At 38.5% G+C, this 20,496-nt stretch overlaps 1 protein-coding gene across 3 annotated transcripts in view; it reads right to left on the bottom strand.

Annotated features, from left to right (window-relative positions):
* Positions 1-20,496, bottom strand: part of VTI1A (vesicle transport through interaction with t-SNAREs 1A) — a 372,758-nt gene that overhangs the window by 131,424 nt on the left and 220,838 nt on the right. For all 3 annotated transcript variants that reach the window (XM_010859321.1, XM_010859322.1, XM_010859323.1), the window contains 2 exons: positions 18,225-18,295; positions 17,088-17,149 (listed from right to left, as the gene is read on the bottom strand). In XM_010859321.1, coding sequence (XP_010857623.1) covers positions 17,088-17,149; positions 18,225-18,295 — 133 coding nt within the window. The remainder of the gene's footprint in view (positions 1-17,087; positions 17,150-18,224; positions 18,296-20,496) is intronic.

Genomic DNA, 20,496 nt, shown 5'->3' on the forward strand with positions numbered 1-20,496 from the left:
GGTGGGCTGGGAGGGAGATGACACTTCTGTACAAGCGTGCTGAAAGGTGATCTACTAATTGTTAAAACAAGAGCTCCAGAAAACAAAAGGCAAAAATCACAGAATTGACAACAAAGCTGATCTGCATTATCTGCCATGTCTGCCTTGCAAGATGCTACTTCTCTGTTTGTTTGTTTTCTTAGTCTGGAATCTCTTAACTTTGCCTGGGTAAATCTCACCGTTCCTTCAAGGGCCATTATGAATGCCCTGCCATCCATGAAACTCATCCTAATTCCTCCAAGTTGGCAATGATCTCCACTCAGAACTGCACACGGGGTTTCTGCTCAGCATCCATCTGGAAGTCGTGTTTCCTCTACACTCCTCAGCCCTCTTTGGTTAGGATGTGAGTTTTCTAAGGGAAAGAGCCATTCTCCATCCCTACAAACTCAGCAAAGTTCCTTGCAAAGGAACTTGCAAAGTGTGGAGTAAATTGTTGCTCAGTTGCTAAGTCATGTCTTAACTCTTTGTAACCCCATGGACTGTAGCCCACTGGGCTTCTCTGTCCATGGGATTTCTCAGGCAAGAATACTGGAGTGGGTTGCCATTTCCTTCTCCAGGGGATCTTCCTGACCCAGGGATAGAACCGCTATCTCCTGCAACAGCAAGTGGATCCTTTATCGCTGAGCCAACAGGGAAGCCCATGGAGTGATTTACCATTTTCTTAATAAAAGCATCCAGGATAGGAGCATTAAGAGGGGAAATCAATTCCTAAAGGTAAGTCATTTTTATTGCTGGGGATTAGACTTTTTCCTTGGAGAGAGAGAGAAGAGAAACGGGAAGTACAGAATGCTGTGAGGATGCCTGGCCTACATGAGCTGTCATGATGAAGCACGGGGCAGACATGCCTCTTTTTCCAGATGTATCAGCAGACTCCACCGATGAATACAGATGCCACAGCTGGCTTTACCAGGCAGTATTTAGAATGACCCCCTAAATCCAGCCTCACTATATTACTTAGAGGGACACTTAAACCTCAAAGAAGATTCATCTAAGGAAAATGGCTCATGGGATTTCATTCCCCCTAAGGCTTCCATGCCTTATGTCAGTAAGTCATCAATAATTAAACAGTAACAGTTAAAACAAGACCACCCAAGCATACAGGCCCAAGGGTTGAGCTACAGAAATGGTTTGCATGGTCCTCTTATTTAGGGTGATTTTAAAGATCATCTATGGTTTCTGGTTTAAAATGGCACCTGCTTGATGGCTCTGGATGCTGTACCTATCAAAGTGCCCATTAAACTGTAATGAAAAAAAAATGATGATAATTTATGACACCTAAACAGTCACCACAAGTTGCCAGAACCTGCAAGGATTTTCTACTGCTGCAAAAAATGAATTGGGCTGAAAAATGTAAGCAGTAGTCCACCTCCCACGAAGTCTGCTGCTAGGTAAAAAAAAATGTGAATTCTGTTACAACGAGAAACCAGGCATCTGTCTTTCTTATGGTGGATGCTGCCACGTAGGAGACATGTGAACTACTGTGGGCATGCCTCCTTTTCCACACTCCTCACCTTCTTTCTTTTCTATAGCCAATAAGAAACTACAGTTCCTAGGTAAACAATAAATCAATACTGGGTAGTGACAAGCAAGGTATGGTGAACCCTGGGAAGCATGGTCTTTGTAAGTAAAGTGTGTTTGCAGGCAGTGGTAGAGGGTAAAGATGGGAAGGAGATAACAGGTGTACAGCCAAGGGCTGGACACTTTTCATGCCAGAGTCAAGAAGTAGGGGAAGGAAGAAGTCCCGTTTCATTCCCGTGAAGACAGTCTGGAGATGGAGGACTCTCTCTCGACAGAGTTGATCACATAACATTGCCATCCATTTGCAGACCCAAGGAGAGGATTTAAAAACTAACCAAACCAAATAAAAATGTGCAACAACATGAAGATGATGGGAAAAAAGATCTTATAGAACAAGGGAAAGAATATGACATCCTAAAGTGTCAGAGGGAAAGTGCAATTCTGAAAACTGTGTGCTGAAGAAACCTACACAGGTTTTTGAAAACTGTTTGGTTTCTTCAATGAAACAGCAGGAGTACAGCCTTTATAAAATGAAGGGCAGATAACTGTAAAGTCAAACCTGTGAGGTTTAAAAAAGATAAAAGGGTAACAGATGAAGCAATGGATGAGGTAAAGAAGAGATTTCATAGAACTAGTAATAGAATTAGTATTCACAGAGAAAATTACTGGAATGATCTATGCCAAAACTTTAATAGTTGATACCTGTCACTAGTGTGACTATGGATTACTTTCTCCCTGTTTCTTGATACTTATTATTATTATTATTTTTTACAAAATAAAAGGTTTTTTAAATCTTTCACTAGAAAAAGTTTTTAATTAGGAGAAGTATAATTATGAAGATGTGGTATTTTAGCAACACATTTATGATACAATATTAAGTCAGAGGAGCAATCTAACATCATACATGGATCATGACTGAAAGAATAAAGGGAAATACCTGTATCAACAGAGTAGCTTGTTTTAAGGAAGAAGGATTAAAACAATTTCTTTACTTTTAAAAGATTTCTTTAATATATCTATTTTATGTTTTATACTAAAAAATTGACTTAGAACGACCCCTCACATGAAACGATAGTCATACCCTCAGCGTGATGGCACTACAGAAAAGGAAATCCTTCTGATGCCAGCACCTACTTTCAGTCCAGTTTCCCCAAGACTCCCAGGTTCACTTTCATGTTCAAACCAATTACTACAACTACAATTTAGGCTAAGTCCCTGGAGGATAGGGCCTTTTGTTTTTGTCTTATACTCTATGCCTAGCACTTAGCTTAGTGTTGAGAAAATCGCAAGAGCTCATGAAATAACTGGTGAATGAACAAAGGAATAACAGAAGGAAAGACTATTCCTTAGAATAGTCTTAGAGACAGGTACAGCCATGCGTAAACAGATTCTTTGCATTCATTCAGTTTTTACAGCATCTCCAGTGTTGAAAACTGCAAGGATGCTTTGCTTCTAGAATTCTCATCATTCATCATAGATTACATGCTCCATGGAAATCCAGTCAGAGCCAAAACCTGGTGCCATCTTTTTATTTCTCTTTTTCCATTTCAAAAGAAAAAGCTGTAGTTAATTCTAATTTTCCTGCGGGCAGAGGGAAAGGGAACTTTTCATGTGTGTGAAAGAATGGCACCCGCTCAGCCACCTGAGGACAGCTCCTCCCAGGAACACCTGTTTGCTCCAACTGAAGCTGGTCCAAATTGAGTCCTGGGGATCAGGAGCTTGCTCTTCAGATGTCCCACCATTCTACAATATTTATTCCCCACCTGTCTGATGGCCGTGATAGCTTGGGAATGCTCCAGCCAGGGAAAGCTGTCGCTTGGCCCTGACATGGCAGAGCTAACAGCAGCTAATGTTCACCCAGAATCTGGTCTGAATCCAGTGACTCCGGAGTTCAAAAATACCTCTTTTTCCTTTTCAGTTCATCAGTCTCAGAAAAAATTCTTAAGGAGGGTGGAGGTAAATAATTTTTTATCCTCCTGACCAATATGCTGCAAAAGCAAGTTATACCTTTCACTTTGCCTCTTAAATCTGATTTTTGGGTGTTCCAGTCGGAGGCATATTAAATAGTTGCCCAATACTAAAAATGAGGATTGGTAAATTCATTTCTCCAACATGAGAGCTCCTGAAAATCCAGAAGGTAAAAACGCAATAAAACCGATCTTAAACACATAATTTAACGTGCAATTCAGGGAAAGAAAAAGATGCCCACGTTAAACTCCAATTATAATGGTGAAATAATGTTTCATTTAAAAAATTCCAGCCATGAGAAAACTCTACATTTGAAAAGCTTACATAAAGCCTTATAAAATAAGAGACCTTTTATCTCCTCCAGATCCATGAGCCAGAAAATACTTTATCTATGCAATTTCAAGGCACATAAAAACCCCAGTGAATAAATAAAATGTTCTTGTTTTCTTTATACAGAAGCTTTAAAAATTATCCATATAAATAGCTTGGCCTTGAACAGACAGATTAAAAGACCTAAAGGCTATGGCTTCAGATCACATATACAGAACAGAAAATGAATGCTTTTCTTCATTGGCTGGGCAAGTTTGCTACTAACTAGATTTCTATAAACCCATTTGATGAAAAAGATTTCATGGGAATATATGAAAAAAAAATTCAATGTTTTAAAGTGATATACTTATCAACTAATTAATGGATCACAATAAAATAATCCATGTACTCTACCAACATTCTTCACATCTATTCATGAATCCCAAGTATAGAAGCTATAGTAAATATGTAGTATAATTCTGAAGACCATAGATTTTTATAAACACATTATTTTAGTCAAGGGTATGAAAGTTCTTAGTATCTTTCTAAAATTGGGGTAAATGTGTGAAAAGATTTTTCATAATTGTTTGCAATTATGAAATTATCTTTTCTATTGAGGTGACTTCAAGCCTTTCTTGTTTACTTGAAGAAAATCTTAAACTCTACTGCAATTAAATTCTCAAGAAGGATTTGGGTCATATTTATTTTATGAGCAGATGCAATTACAAGTTGTTAACTTTCTATATACCCTCAACACAATCGTGGACAAATAAGATCTCTCTAACACCATCCTTCCTACCCTCGATTCAATTTCTGCCACTGGAAGTTACTACTTTGAGGCTGCCATAAAAAGGGAAGCAGCGTACACCATGAGTGGGTTAAGAATTAGGCAGCAACTTTTAGGCTGGGTACCTGCCATTTCCTCTATAAAATCTTAACTGACTGTGGGCACCAGGATTTCTTCTTCTTGTTGCAGCCTACAGCCTCTATCTCTCACTGACCATGAAGTACAAGTGACTATGCACTGTTATTTCTTAAAAATATTAAGGTACCTAGGAGTAGAGTTCTGAGTTTGTTGAATCTCTGATAACCACCAGATTCCCTTTGACATAGAAAACACGGTGTAAACATTTGCTGTTGAAGAAGATGCTGCTGTGGCTGTTGTTGCTAAGAACATGGTTTCTGAGGCTAATACTAGGGTATTGGTCCAACTCGGCCCCATCTTGATGGAATGACTTTGGGCAAGACTCAACTTTTGTAGGGCTCAATTATTTATGACACAAGGATAATAATGATGATGCCAAATCACAGACTTCCTCTGAAATTTACATTAAATGATAATGTACGTGAATGTGCCTTACAAACTATAAGGCCTTATAGAGATTTTAACTGTTAAGATTGTCTTCAGGATTTAATTTTGATAAATGGTCTGATTTCCCAAAGGAAGCACCCCTGAAAAGTTTCTTGTTAAACTTTGTGGGAAATTCAAAATAAGTGTTTCTTGTAGACCAATACGTTTCAAATAAGCCAGGGTATCAAAGCCTGTAAGTAGTATTTAGCTAAGACATTTGTACACAGTTCTGTAACTATGTCTCATTTCTCAACTTTTTTGGAGTTGGCTGGGGACTCTTCAGAAAATTTTATGGAAAATTCTCAGCATGATGCATACACACATACACAAAAATTTTCAGAAAGTTCCAGTGGTTCAGAGACTCTGTGAAACCCTTCCTAGGATAGGGACCACTGCTCTATGCCCTGAGATAAAGAGCATGGTTTTTCTGAAAGTACTTGGGGACTCTGCTGATTGAGACACTTTTAACTGATTTGAGAATTAGAAAGCTGAGAGGGTTTTTTTTTTAATCATAAAATCATTAAGATATCAGAATATGGACAATAGAGTGGCTATGTAAACTATAAGAAACTATGCTGTTCTTTCATAATTCCAAACCTGTTTAACCCTTTTTAAAATTTTTTAATAAAATTTACCATTTTTGCATTTTCCCCATTGATTGATAGTCAGACTTTAGTTTCAAAGTCCTTCACACAATTTTACAAAAGAAGCCACTAACTTTCTAAGTAGGCTGCTGAGGTTAAAAAAAGAAAATGCCTCCGGTCATTTCAGTTACTATCTTATCAAAAAATGTTGGAAATAATTTAAAAGAAGAAAAAGAAAACTACCTCAATTAATACAAGCAAGGTGACCAACTTTTGTAGTTTAAAAAATATTTTAATTACACTTTTGGATATTGAATATCTTTCTTTATAAACAATGCTTTCTTTCTTTTTCTTTTTTTTCCATGAATGCAAACAATTCTTTCTTAATACCTAGATGACAAAAAAAATCTCAAGATGTACACAGTTGTTTCTTATTATGGCTTCCCTGGAAAACATTTCTGGGAAAGCACAATTCCCAGCCACTTACTTTGTTTACAACAGACAAAACTGCTTGTGTGGTATAAATAGGAGTTTGTCCTTAAATGCTGCTGAAAAATAAAATACAACCATGAAAAGGAGCTATTTCCTGCCCCCAAGGTGGCTTAAAAAAAAAAATCTTAGCTACTTTAGGAATAGTACCAAAGCATAAATAATAATTAACAATCGCCACACAATAAAAGACTAATTTTACCAAAAAAAAGGAAAAAGAAAGAAAAAAAAAAGAGCTACGTATTTTAGAGCTGCCCTCAGAATTGTCAGCATTAGATTTTCTTCTCCTACAAGATTCTGAAACCCCTTTTTGTCCTCTTGCATTTGCGATGTATATCTATAGCTCGTTCTTGTTTGTGCAGATAAGCCTCGCCTTGTCTCCCTAACTGGACTTTCAAAAGAGATTCACAGTTGTTTGACTTTTGATCTGGGGAGCAGCTAGCTCGACCACCTGCACTGTGCATGGGCTGTTACTGAGCTCGCTTTGTCCCATCTTATAACACAGCGAGCCTTTTAAAAGTGATGTGTGAATACACTAATTTACAATGTGAGCGTTCAAACAAAAAAATATGGTGGCGGCGGTGGCAGCGGTGGCGGTGGCAGCAGTGGCAGAAGAGGAAGGGGGAGATGTGTGAAGCGGGAAGCCCGGGCACTCGCTTCAGGAAAGTTCAGATATTGTTCACTGCCTCTGGCGTCTAATGAAACAGATGGCCAAAGGCCTCCCTGAGCTTACAATGGAGCAGACAGTGGTGTAATGTTGTGGGGGCCTGCAATTGGAAAAATGTTGTTTGGTGATGGTATATGTTAATAAATAGCTATTTACAAGGGGCGGGGGGCGGCGAGCTGATGGCTCCATTACTTGTTTACAAGGAAGGCCCAGGGCTCCTGCTTCCAGTTAACAGCTCAAGGCTGCATTCAAAGAAAGCGTTGATGGTGAAGGTGACATGCACTCTTCATATTCTACATTGCATTAAAGAATGGCATGCTTCCTGGGGATAAAAGGAAAAAATCATAAAAGAAAGGTAATTCGCGAATTAGGTCAAATTGTGACTCACATCCAAGGAAAATATCAATATAAGATGCTTTTCCACTGTGATTAAATAATGGACAAAAATATTCTGTTATTGTGAAGTTACTTATTTTATCTTTGAAAGAACATGTTTACATGGTAGCCAAAGTGCAATGGATAAAAACCTGCAGGGTTTCAACTGAATGACATCCAAGAACCTAGATGTCAACTTTGAAACTATTCTTGACCATTCTTCCAAAGATCATTCATTGACCAGGCCCAGATCCAGGCCGGGGGAGCATGGCCCCACGTAAATGCAATGGGGGTCCTGACCACCAGCAGCTTACAGTCTAGACCGAGACCCCTGAAGACAACTGGTTACATAGAAACTCCTCATTCTCCTCCAGGTAGGGATCTGACACAAGAACTGTCTTCTCACCCTGCCACCCCGACGCCTCCCACCGGAAACTGGTCTATCCGGACCTGTCTCAGCAGCCTGGAAAGCTATGGTTGACCTCAACTAAAGGCTAGTCTCATTTTATCCAACACTGTGGACCCTCTGATTGTGTCTCCTGCTTTGCTTTCAGGTAGGACATTTTCTCAGAGAAGGCAATGGCACCCCACTCCAGCACTCTTGCCTGGAAAATCCCATGGACAGAGGAGCCTGGTGGGCCGTAGTCCATGGTGTCGCTAAGAGTCGGACAAGACTCAGCGACTTCCCTTTCACTTTTCACTTTCATGCATTGGAGAAGGAAATGGCAACCCACTCCAGTGTTCTTGCCTGGAGAATCCCAGGGACGGGGGAGCCTGGTGGGCTGCCGTCTCTGGGGTTGCACAGAGTCGGACATGACTGAGGCAACTTAGCAGCAGTAGCAGCAGCAGGAGGACATTTTCTACCTATCTGGTATCTATACAGGCATTTGTTGAAACTCCATGCTTTGGGGGTACTAAAGTGATTCCTGGCTTTGTTTTCTTTTTTTATTTGGATACCCTCTGCTATTCATTTCAGTTGGCTGCACAATATCCTGGGGAAACATATAAAATCCCTTGGGGGATGAGGGAGGGGGTAAAAAAGATCTACAAGGAAATGAAGCCATGGTCCTTAATAACTACAACATACACAAAGCGAAATAGAGGATGTTAGCGCCTTGTTGTTTTTTAGTCGTTAAGTCGTGTCTGATTTTGTGACCCCATGCGAGAGGAAAAACTACCCTGAAGAGTCAGAGCAGAGATCATTTCTGGCTAGGAAACTGATCAGGGCTTGATGAAAATAATGGGATTTCACCTGAGATCCAGAGTATAGACAAAAGTTTAGCTGAAACATTCTGAAGATGACACCTGTTGTTAGTATCTATTATCCTTTTTAGTAAAAGCTCTGGGTTTTTCTGAGGGAACTGCTCTCAGTTTGTGTGCCCATCCCCTGCATGAGGTTCCAGGTCTAAAATATCAGATCATAGATTAATGAGATTTTACACAACCAGAGCCACCCAGAACCAGTAAGATTCCACCCTATGACTTTTCGGGGGAACAAAAATAGCTGGATTCAACAGATGTCACTGAAAGGGGTGGCAAAAGCCTTGTCTCCACAAGGAGGCGCCCTGATGAAGGACGGAACCACACACAAGGGAGCTGAGAGGAGAGATGGGAAGAGCAACACCTGACTGTAACGATCCTTTGATTGCTTGAACCCTTAGATTCCACTGTGTTTGTAGTCACTTCTGCCCTTGAACTCTTTAGTGACATGTGACAACTCAGTTCAGTTCAGTTTAGTCACTCAATTGTGTCCAACTCTTTTCAACCCCATAAACTGCAGCACGCCAGGCTTCCCTGTCATCACCAACTCCTGGAATTTCCCCAAACTCATGTCCATTGAGTTGGTGATGCCATCCAACCATCTCATCCTCTGTCGTCCCCTTCTCCTCCTGCCTTCAATCTTTCCCAGCACCAGGGTCTTTTCCAATGAGTCAGTTCTTTGCATCAGGTGGCCAAAGTACTGGAGTTTCAGCTTCAGCATCAGTCCTTCCAATGAATATTCAGGACTGATCTCCTTTAAGGTTGAGTGGTTTGATCTCCTTGCAGTCCAAGAGACTTTCAAGAGTCTTCTCCAACACTACAGTTCAAAAGCATCAAAATAAAGGTTTTCTTTATGGTCCAACTCTCACATCCATACATGACTACTGGAAAAACCATAGCTTTGACTAGACGGACCTTGGTTGGCAAAGTAATACCTCTGCTTTATAACATGCTGTCTAGGTTGGTCATAGCTTTTCTTTCAAGGAGTAAGCATCTTTTAATTTCATGGCTGCAGTCACCATCTGCAGTGATTCTGGAGCCCCCCAAAATTTTGGAGCCCCTCCCCCCAAAAATTATGTCCCTCTTTTGTGTATAGGCAGTTAGATCTGGACTTCTCTCACTTGCATTCAGATCCCTGACTAATACAGGTGACAAAGGGAGAAAATGCCAGGTGGAAGTATGAAATGAAATCTAATGAAAATCTAAGGTGGGCTACGGAGATGGGAAATAGTTCATTTTAGTAGGGACAGAAGGTATATCCAGAGGGAGTAGTAGCAAATAAGACTAGAACGCATTCTCTGGAAGACCCTGGGATAAGACTGAGGAGGACACGTGTCAGCAGGCAAAGGGGAAACTTGGGAGGTTTCTAAGCAGGAAAGTAAACAGCACTAGGTTTGCACTTTGGAAGATGAACTGGCCAATAATATCTAGAAGAGCATACATGGGGATGAAGAGTCAGAGACCAACCTGGAGGCTCCCCTTCCTCAACTGTCCAGTGAGAGAGAAGGATTTAAGCCTAGAATATCACATAGTCTAGGCTTAAATAAAGTGATTCTAAAGGACTCTATAAAAACAAGCTCACTAAGGACTTCACTGGTACACAGCAGATTCTGTGTCTACACAGCCCAGATTCAGTACCTTCAGTCTGTACGAAAGAGTGGGATCTAGTAAGGGTTTGTTGACTGTTGTCAAGAACCACCCAGAATGGTTGTCTGACTCTCTGTGAGGCTACTAATTCTTCATAGTTGGGTTAACAGTCCAGCACAGTCGGAAAAACAGGCTCTGGAGGCAGAGCACTTCTATAGAGCTGGACAATATTGAACAAAAGTTCCTTATTTCTTAAAATGGGAGTAATGCCTTACAGAGTTGTCATAAAGATGAAACAAGATAATGTATAGCGAGAGCCTAGAACAGTGACTGCCACCTACAAGCTATCAGCGAGCACATAAGTAGTGGTTTTTGTTATTAAAAGATGCAGTGTGGTGTAGGCTACGGGCTCTTAAAATTCTAAGTATTCCAGACCAGTAGAGTGTGGGGTGAGAGGGGAAGGTGGAAAACTGACATATGATTGCCAAGGATTTCCTTTTCCATTTGTTGTAACAATCAACTATGTTAAGGAAACTGTTTACTACCACAATGATTTTACAGGAGAAATGGAGTCATGACACAGAGAGCAGATGAGAGTAACCATCTGGATAATGAAAACCAGTTTGTTTTAAGTCTTCCTTTCACTTCCCTGGTGGCTCAGACAGTAAAGCGTCTGCCTACAATGTGGGAGACCCGGGTTCAATTCCTGGGTCAGGAAGATCTCCTAGAGAAGGAAATGGTAATCCACTCCAGTACTCTTGGCCTGGAAAATTCCATGGACAGAGGAGCCTGGTAGGCCACAGTCCATGGGGTTGCAAAGAGTCGGACACAACTGAGGGACCTCACTTTCACTTTTCACTTTCACTACTAATTAGTGAAAACTGGCTCTAAGAACCTTTTGTGTAGTGCATTCAAAAGAGAGAGCTAAGTTCACATTCTCATTCTGTATGTGACTATGGATAGTCTACTTCACTAAGCGTTGTTATTCTCATCTGTAAAATGGAGATATGATGCTTCCTTCACAGGGTTTTTAAGAATGAAATATGATTTGTGTAAAGTATGGTTAGGGTCAGACATATGCCTAAAGCAGCTGGTACAGTTATCATTGATAGATGCTGTATTCAAATGTCTAACATAGGACCAAATTCTATGTTTAAAGCTACAAGAATGTTATTAAAGATATATATATATATATATATATATAAAGAAATCCAAAGCTGTTCTTTAGTTTGGTAAAAACATCACCCATGTCAGCCTTGAAGGGGTCAGAGGATGAGAGCAATGAGTCAAGTGTATGGTAATAAATTTACTCACACAAAAAGTGACTAAGATTAAAAAAAATTTTTTTTTTCTCTTTGTAGCATTATTCTAAGCATGGAACTTAAATCTGTTAAGTCTAAAGAATCTGCAGCAATCTGAATCATTTTGTTCTGAAAGAATAAGCACTTGATTAAAAGCTGAAGAATATCTTAGAGGTTAAGATTTTGCTATACTAATTTCAGGTCAGGGCCCATGTTCATCACTACTAAAAACAGGCCAAGAAAGAAATGAAATGACATAAAGAGAGAAAAGCAAAAACCAGAAAAAGTGGGAAATATAAATGTAAGGCTTTTTCAGTGTATAAAAATTGAGAGTAAATTCTCAAGGACATTTTTTTCTCACAAGACTTAAAAACTCTAACTGTTGAATTTTCAGACATTATAATAAGGATAATTAAAATATAACAAAATGTTTCCTGGGCAAAATGGGGTGTGGGTATGAATTTTTAAAGAAGATTAAAAACATTTAGTCTTAGCATATTTCTTTAAGAATAAATTTATTTAATAAAAAACTATATTTCTATTGCTTATAGAAACTGCATTGGTGTTTCTGATATATTTACCCTTAGGAATCATTCTGACAGTACATTTAAGTTTTCCAGATGTTTTTACCTGTCATTGTACCAAAGCAACAAAACCATGTCTAAATGTAAAATGTGATAACAATGATAGGTGACAATTATTCCCCAGATGGGCTCAGAAGTAGTTCTAACAAAAATACATATATGAAATAGTAAGGGGATTAAGTTATTCCAGTTATAAAATCAATTAAGTCACATAAGTGTAATATACAGCATGGAGAATACAGTCAATAATATAATAATTTTGTTTGGTAACAGATGGTAACTATATTTGTGGTAATCATTTTGTAATGTACAAAATACTGAATCACTATGTAGTACACCTTTAACTAATATAATAAATCCATTATATTGCAATTAAAAATGTATAATGATAACTATCTCAACTGCATTTAATCCCACCTGCTTTGTTTAAATAGATTAGTTACAAGATACCTTTCAATACCTACATACTCAAGAAAGTTACTACATACATGATGGAAGGATAAATAGAATTCACTTTTTCAAGGAAACATTCTGATGTTGTATATATGTGTGTGTAAATACTAGTGGCAAAGATTGGTAGTGTGCAAGAGAGAAAATTATTTGATATTAAGATATCATACATAAAAAGGTACTTTACAAAATGTTAGATATGTCATTTCCTTTTATAAGCCTTTTGCCAGCGTATGTGCTTAGTGGCTCAGTCATGTTCGACTCTTTGCAACCCCAGGTATATGCAGTCAATGCGCCAACATAAACTTAAAACATATCTTCCTAACTCAAATTACAACTCTTAAACATTTCTAATGAATCCTGTAGATACTTTTAGAAATAAACATACAATTACTGATAAATTATTCACTATTCAGAGGCAAAAAAAATAGAATCATGATGTGCTTTGTTTTCTGGCTGAAAATCTTGAAAATGTCTATTTTCATTTTCACTGGCTGCTGGTACTATTTGATCTAGTAAGACCTTCCAGTCAAATATCTAGGAAAACATGTATAACAAACATGCACACACATGCAAATATATGGAGAACATTTAAGCCTCTCAGTGTTCCTTGACGCACTTTCAGACAGCCAATTATGATGGTCTAATTTTGTGGAAGTCAACGAAAAATTCACTTTTTTTTGACCCCTGTCACTGCATGAAGGGTCATTTGTTTCATGGCCATTTTCATTATTATCTGAACACCACGTTATTTAAAGCTCTGTCTACGGAGTCAGGAAATGAACGGTTTGTCCCCAGGTAGCTCTTCATCTCATGTCAAGACAGAAGAAAAATTACTTTCCAGGAAATCAGTTATATCTGCATTGTGATATCAAGTTTTACTAATACAATTTTGAGTGGACCATTTTTTCCCTTTTGCTTTCTTTCTTTTGGTGATATAGCATAGTTACATGAAGAATATTTATTATTTAGGTTGAATCAGTTGCTTTTCCACTTCTCAATGTTTTCTACATACTTAAGTTTCTTTCAAAATCTATGTTATGATTCCATGAGTCAACTTCTGTTTATTTTTTCAAACTTATTGTGGTATAGCTATTTAAAACATATTTTCTATTGGTTATTTGTTTTCCTTGCACTTTCTTTAATAACCAGTAAGAATTAATTAAGTTACAGAATCTTCCATAGCTTCCTTGAGAATCAGTCAATTTTATGAATTCTTACATCTCTTTATATGCACATATTCTTTACTTAACTGAAGTACTCTGAAGGCAAGGATCAAACTGGTTTCATTTGAGGAGCCCCAAGTCCTTGTATTCAGGCATGAAATATTTAGTGAAGAAGTAAATAAAGAGAAAAAAAGAAAGGAAGAGGGAAGGAAGGGAAGGTATGAGAGAGGGAGGAGATGTATTTTTTTTAAACCTCATTTGAAGTTAATAAAAGATTAAATGGTAGTCACTGCCACTTACTCATTTTTATTTCCCTATCTACCTTTGATCACTCTTACAGAAAATGAGGTGGATTTATATACAAACTTTGGCATTGATTAAACAGTGGTTTCACCTGTCCTCACAATAGACTAATCAATATTAGCAAAGTGACTCAAATGAGGAACCATGATATGCCATTTCTGTTCATCTGACAAAAAACAAACTTAAAAAAAATTTAAAAACAATCAGCAATCTTTCTTTTAGATAAAAAACTCCTTGGTTTGGTATTTTTGTTGTTCAGTTGCTCAGTCTGTCCGACTCTTCACAACCCCATGGACTGCGGCACGCCAGGCTTCCCTGTCCCTTCAGGATCTCCCAGAGTCTGCTCAGACTTTTGAGCATTGAGTTGGCGGTCTGGTATACTGTAGAATGTTACATGCAGGTAAACCCCTGCCCTGGACAATGACCTTCATTTCTGGTATACATTTATACATAAGATGAGCGCATTGTTCAATACTGTAACTCTTCTTAAATCAGAAGCAACTGTGGACACACAATGCAGCTGTGTAGTTTTGGTAAGAGACTGTGACTTCTCTTTCTGAAATAAGACCTCACCAGGGCTGGGAAATGCCATTTGAATAGGAGGGATACAGCAGAAAAGCAAAATCAGAGAAGTCAACAGAAGATTTCCTATTAGAAACATATATCCTCGTCCCACTTCTCTAGAGACTGCTTTTCCAGGGAAATAATAAAAAAACAATGAAGAAGTTGGTAAATATTTTTCCCTTTCCCAAGTCCAAAATATATAAATTGTATATCAAGGGGGAGAGTAATTAGAAACTAAACCAAAACTAGCATCTGCATTTAGTTCCTGAGGACTCAGTTTGTGTGTGCGTGCTCAGTTGCTCAGTCCTGTCCGATTCTTTGCAACCCCATGGACTGTGGCCCATCAAGCTCCTCTGTCCATGGGATTTTCCAGGCAAGAATACTGGAGCTGGTTGCCATTTCCTACTCCAGGGGATCGTCCTGACCCATGGTTCGAACCCATGTCTCCTACGTCTCCTGCACTGGCAGGCAGGTTCTTTACTATTGAGCCAACTGGGAAGCTCCAGTTAGGTTACAGCATTGACTAAAAGCAACTGCATGCCTTGGCTGATAACAGGATCCCAGGTGTGCTTGGTGAAAACCACAGTCACCAATGTGCACAGGTGGACTTTAGAGTTTCCTTGGCTCAGACATAGCAAGGTGATGTCCATCTGGGGATTTTTATTTCTGTTCACACTCTAGACAGAGTCCAAAAGGAGATGAGTCAGTGATTGACTGAGTTTGTGTACAAAGAGAACCCCAAGTAGATTTCAGCAGAGTAATTTTCTTCTGTGGGCTTATGAAGTAACCCTGTTAGTATGATTTTTCTAAAGAAAGCCCAGTCAAAGGTTACAGAAGTTGTTTGTGCTTCACCCTCTCTAAATGACTTGCAAATTTATTCAAACATAATATGAGGAGATGCTTTATTTGTTGAAATAACTGTCTGCAGTGTCCTGCACAAAAGGGTGAGGTACATCAAGCAGAAACGTGGATAGAAATACATTGGTTTAGAAACCCATAAATCCTGATTTGAATCTGCCAACCTGAAAGCTATGTAGAGCCCGGATAAACTAGTTTTCCTAAATGCTACATCTGATTAAGCCATACCATTAAATGACAGCTGAACTTTAACATTAATATGATATTATTTAAATAACCACATGATTTTTTTTTTTACACTAAAAATGATGAATGATTTCTGGACAGCTCAAGTGACATAAAGCGGGAGGACTCTTTAATGAGATTTGACAAAATGGAGACATATGCAGAATATTCGTTACAGCTCACATCGCAGGGGCCCTCCCAGGGAAGCAATAGAGAATTTTTCCCTTTTTTATTGTTTATAGGCATTGAAGCATTCCTTTCAATCACCACTTCTCTGTGGATTTTGCATTTTTCTAGGTTGTTTACGTATCACCTTCAATCAGAGAATTTGGTGGTTTATGGTGAATTGAGACTGTGGGTGGAGGAAAAGGACGGGTGTGTGGAGTTGTGTTAATGTGGGTTAGAAGTGCCCCAGGAACTTACCTTGCTCCTGATCAGCCTGACAGAGAAATTACATTGACCACACTGGCCAATAGAAGACTAAGCGGACATATCTTTGGTTGATTCTTATGCAATTAATCTCACACTCAGCAAACATACTTTTAGCAGTATGCTTGGACACAACATATTATCTATGGACATGTGATTAGAGAAAACCTTACTTAAATTCAAATAGCTGCCACTAAAGCATCAGTGATAAACAAGATTCTCTTCTTTAAAATTCCAAGTCAGCTATTCCAAGGTGATTCTCAACATTCCGCATTTACATTTTTATCCACAGTTCCAAACTGAAGATTCTGCTAGAAGATACTCTTATTTGGTAGATTTTGAATGTAATAATTTCATGCTGAATACACCTAAATCAAAAGTGACTCCAATTTTCAGAACAATGAAAACATTTCTCACTCCTTTCCAGAAATATAGAATCTAGACTGTTACCCACATTCATTCATTCATTTTCACATACTCTCCCAAGTATCTTCTATCAGTCAAGGGCTCGTTACACATATAAAACATAAACATTTGTTTGCTTGCACATGAGTAAATTCAGATTATTCTGATATTCTTCAGGCTTCAAAAATCATTTTCAAGTATACATAAAATAGCAATGTTTCCCCAAACAGGGTTGCTTTAAAAAGAAATCTAAATAAGGCAACAGAGGGCAAAGCTAATACTAAGTATGCTCCTGAAACCAAAGGCTATCATTCCATTAACAGCAAGAAGGCTATCAAAATAGAAAATAAAATCAGTCTGTTGCTGCCATGGTGTCTTCCTCAAGCTATGAGAAAATACTTCATGTCCAACCCTAATTTTTTCCATAGCTTGAGGTAATCCCCCGAGCTCAAATCTTCTAATCCCAGTTACTCAGAGTATGTGTGTCCCTGTCTAAACAAGAGTTAATACCAGTGCTCTGTCATTTCAAAAGGGTCTTGACACAGGTACTAAGAGCAAAAGCTTGCATGTCTGGAAAATGCCTGGTTGCAACGAGATGAAAAATACACTGTAAAAAAAGGAAGAGAGAGAAAGGAAGACCCTACCTGACTCTTACCTTCGCAACATCCCTGTCAGAACCCTGGAGCTCTTCCCCAAGTTAGCATCTGTTTCCCGAAGCTAGGAGGAGAAAAGCAGCATTAACACAGAATAAAATGAAACTTAAGGCAATTAGATTATTTTTAAAGTGCACTAGCAGGCAATGGTTTTCTTTCATGATGGAAAATCCAATTCATTAAAAAAAGGTTACATACTGTAAAATACATTTTTGATGCCTACACAATCTCAAAAAATTCTTGGATTTAGAAAATTACATGTAATAGATAATCCCAGGAGATTTAAACTGGATACTTGAACTGGATATAAAAGCAAATGTCTCACAGGCTGACAAAGTTTAATAGATATCTGGTCATAAATCAATATCTCTACCTTAAGAATGCACACAGTCCTAGGGAATAAAAACTGAAACAAAAGGAGCTGAGGGAAGATGAGATTCATATGTTTACTTTCACTCTGAAAGACCTGCTGACATACTCCAAAATCTCCATCGATGATCTTCTTAGCTATGTGCATGTGTGCTTAGACGCTCAGTCGTGTCCAACTCTTTGTGACTCTTTGGACTGTAGCCCTAGTCAGGCTCCTCTGCCCATGGAATTTTTCAGGCAAGAATACTGGAATGAGTTGCCATTTTCTCCCTCCAGGGGATCTTACCCACCTAGGAATTAAACCGGAGTCTCCTGTGTCTTCTGCATTGCAGGAGGATTCTTTACTAGCTGAGCCATCAGGGAAGCCTCTTCTTAGCTACAGCACTAAATAAAATATCTACCTGGGGGAATTTTGCTATGGAGGCACACAGTCAGCTTAATCTTTCTGCATCACACACTTCCCCACCCCCTACCCCAGGCTCTACACCCTCCTTCACCGTCGCCATTTTCTACACGCGCTTGAAAGTGAAAGTGGCTCAGTGGTATCTGACTCTTTGCAACTCCATGGACCGAAGCCTGCTAAGCTCCTCTGTCCATGGAATTCTCCAGGCAAGAATACTGGAGTGGGCTGCCAGTCCCTTCTCCAGGGGATCTTTCATCAATGTAATTGCTATAGTCTATGCATCTGCCCAAGACCTTTTACATATTTTTTTGGCTTATGTTTTTTTCTTTTACTGAATGTGTGAAAAGATTATCTCATTTCTACTTACCCTTTCACGTGCTCTCTGTATCTTTTCTCTGTCGTGACTGAGGTTTTCCAACATCTCCTGGCCAATTTGTTCTATGGACAAGAAAATCTGAGTTAGGAAAGATGACTTTGGCTATAAATGAAAAAAACCTTCTGAAGTACCAAAAGGATAACAGGTGAAGAATTTATTGAATGCTCAGGATTAGTTATATAAAAAAACCAATGACAAAAACCTACTGTACAGCTCAGGGAACCCTACTCAGTGCTCTGTGGTGACCCAAATGGGAAGGAAATCCAAAAAAGAGAGGGGGGATATATATATATATATATATATATATATATATATATATCTGATTCACTTTGCTGTACAGTAGAAACTAACATAACATTGTTAAGCAACTCCAATAAAAATTAAACACACACACAAAATAAAGCTCAGTGAGCGGTTTCTGTAAAAACAAACAAAAAACAATGAACTATTATGACTCCGACATCCTCCTAAAAACTAGGTCTTCCATAATCCACTTGAACTGCAATTTTATTCATTGGGAAAAAAAAAATCTCTCCTTTTTTTTTTTCAGAAAATTGTTGTTAAGAGTCAAATGAGATAATCAAAAATCTTTTGAAATTTATAGTGTACCACACAAATGTATGTAATTGTATAGTACATGAAAATCAATGCACTCAATACACTCCGTGCTGGGTATAGACGCCAGGATGTGACCAGTAACCAAGATCAAGCCCTTCAACTCATGAATTCCTGTGCTAATAGTGATGGTTTAGCAGTTAAAGGACAAATGTCACATTAGAGTTCATATTTCACGGCACATCAAAAAAAGGACTGCATATTCCTTTCATGATAGAAAGCTCAAATAATAAGAACTGCTTAAATACAATAACCTCAATTATATTTTTGACACCTATACAAAACTGAAAATTCTTCACAGGTTACTAAATTTCTAGTATATCTCCTCTCAGATTGATAATAGCTTTTTATTACTGATGCCACACAATGTATCCTTAAGGTAAAATTGGATATATGGTCCCAGTGGAGACATCATAAAAGTGGAAGATGACACCAAAAATGGAGAAGTAGGAAACAACTATGAGTTGCATTTTTCTTTTTTGCAAAATGACTATAATATTCAATTTTGTCATACTATTTTGTATTATTATTACATTGAATTTCTTTAATCAACATAATATAACAATTTTAATATACTTTTAACTTAAAAATCTCTAGTATCTATGAACACCATCAATACTATAATTAGTTCAGCAAAATACTATTTATATAATATTCTCTCGTTCAAGAGGATGGTATTAGGACTTCCCTGGCAATCCAGTGGTAAAGAATCTGCACTGCCATTGTTTGGTTCCTGGTGGGGGAACCAAGACCCTGCATTCTGTGTGGTGTGGCCAAAAACAAAGGGGGGGGGGGGGATTTATGGTATATAATCTCAAACAAATATGAAATAATTTATTACTTGTGTGTCTCATCATTAGGATAATGTTTCCAGCAAAAATTCACGGGAAGGAATAAAGCAATGTGAGGATAAAATGAAAAATGGAATACATGAAAGGTTTTGGGGTTTATTCCTGCTCTCAAAGCATATCCTGTGTGGCACTGGAGAAGGCAGCACTGGAATGCAGGTGACAGATCCATGTTTCTATCAGGTTCACTGCAGGAAAAACTCTTCTGAATGGATCTACAGTCTGCTACTGAAAGAATCAATGGAACAAGAGGTGAAGAACTCCAGTCTCTTGAGATGTTCAAGTCATTCCCTCAATCTCTTTGCTTCCTGGGAAATATGTCACTATCCAAAGTACTAACCCCATCTGACAAAAGATGAGATATTGGCAAAAGTGCATATGTTCTGGTCTTAACAGGCAAATACTATGCATTTGTTAGAAACAGAATTCTTTACTTTCTTCTAAACCAGTCAATCCTAAAGGAAATCAACCATGAATATTCATTGGAAGGACTGATGCTGAAGCTGAATCTCCAGTACTCTGGCAATACAATGGAAAAGGCCCTGATGTTGGGAAAGATTGAAGGCAAAAGGAGAAGGAGGTGGCAGAGAATAAGATGGTTAGATGGTATCACTGACTCAGTGGACATGAATCTGAGCAAACTCCAGGAGATAGTGAAGGACAGGGGAGTCTGGTGTGCTGCAGTTCATGGGGTGGCAAAGAGTCAGACACGACTTGGTGTCTGAACAGCAACAACCTTCCATTTGAATGATCCACTAAAGAAAATTCTAGGCCAAATATATTAGAAATGCTGACACTTG

Source organism: Bison bison, unplaced genomic scaffold (assembly GCF_000754665.1).
Source record: "Bison bison bison isolate TAMUID 2011002044 unplaced genomic scaffold, Bison_UMD1.0 scf7180017864456, whole genome shotgun sequence".
Lineage (NCBI taxonomy): Eukaryota > Metazoa > Chordata > Mammalia > Artiodactyla > Bovidae > Bison > Bison bison.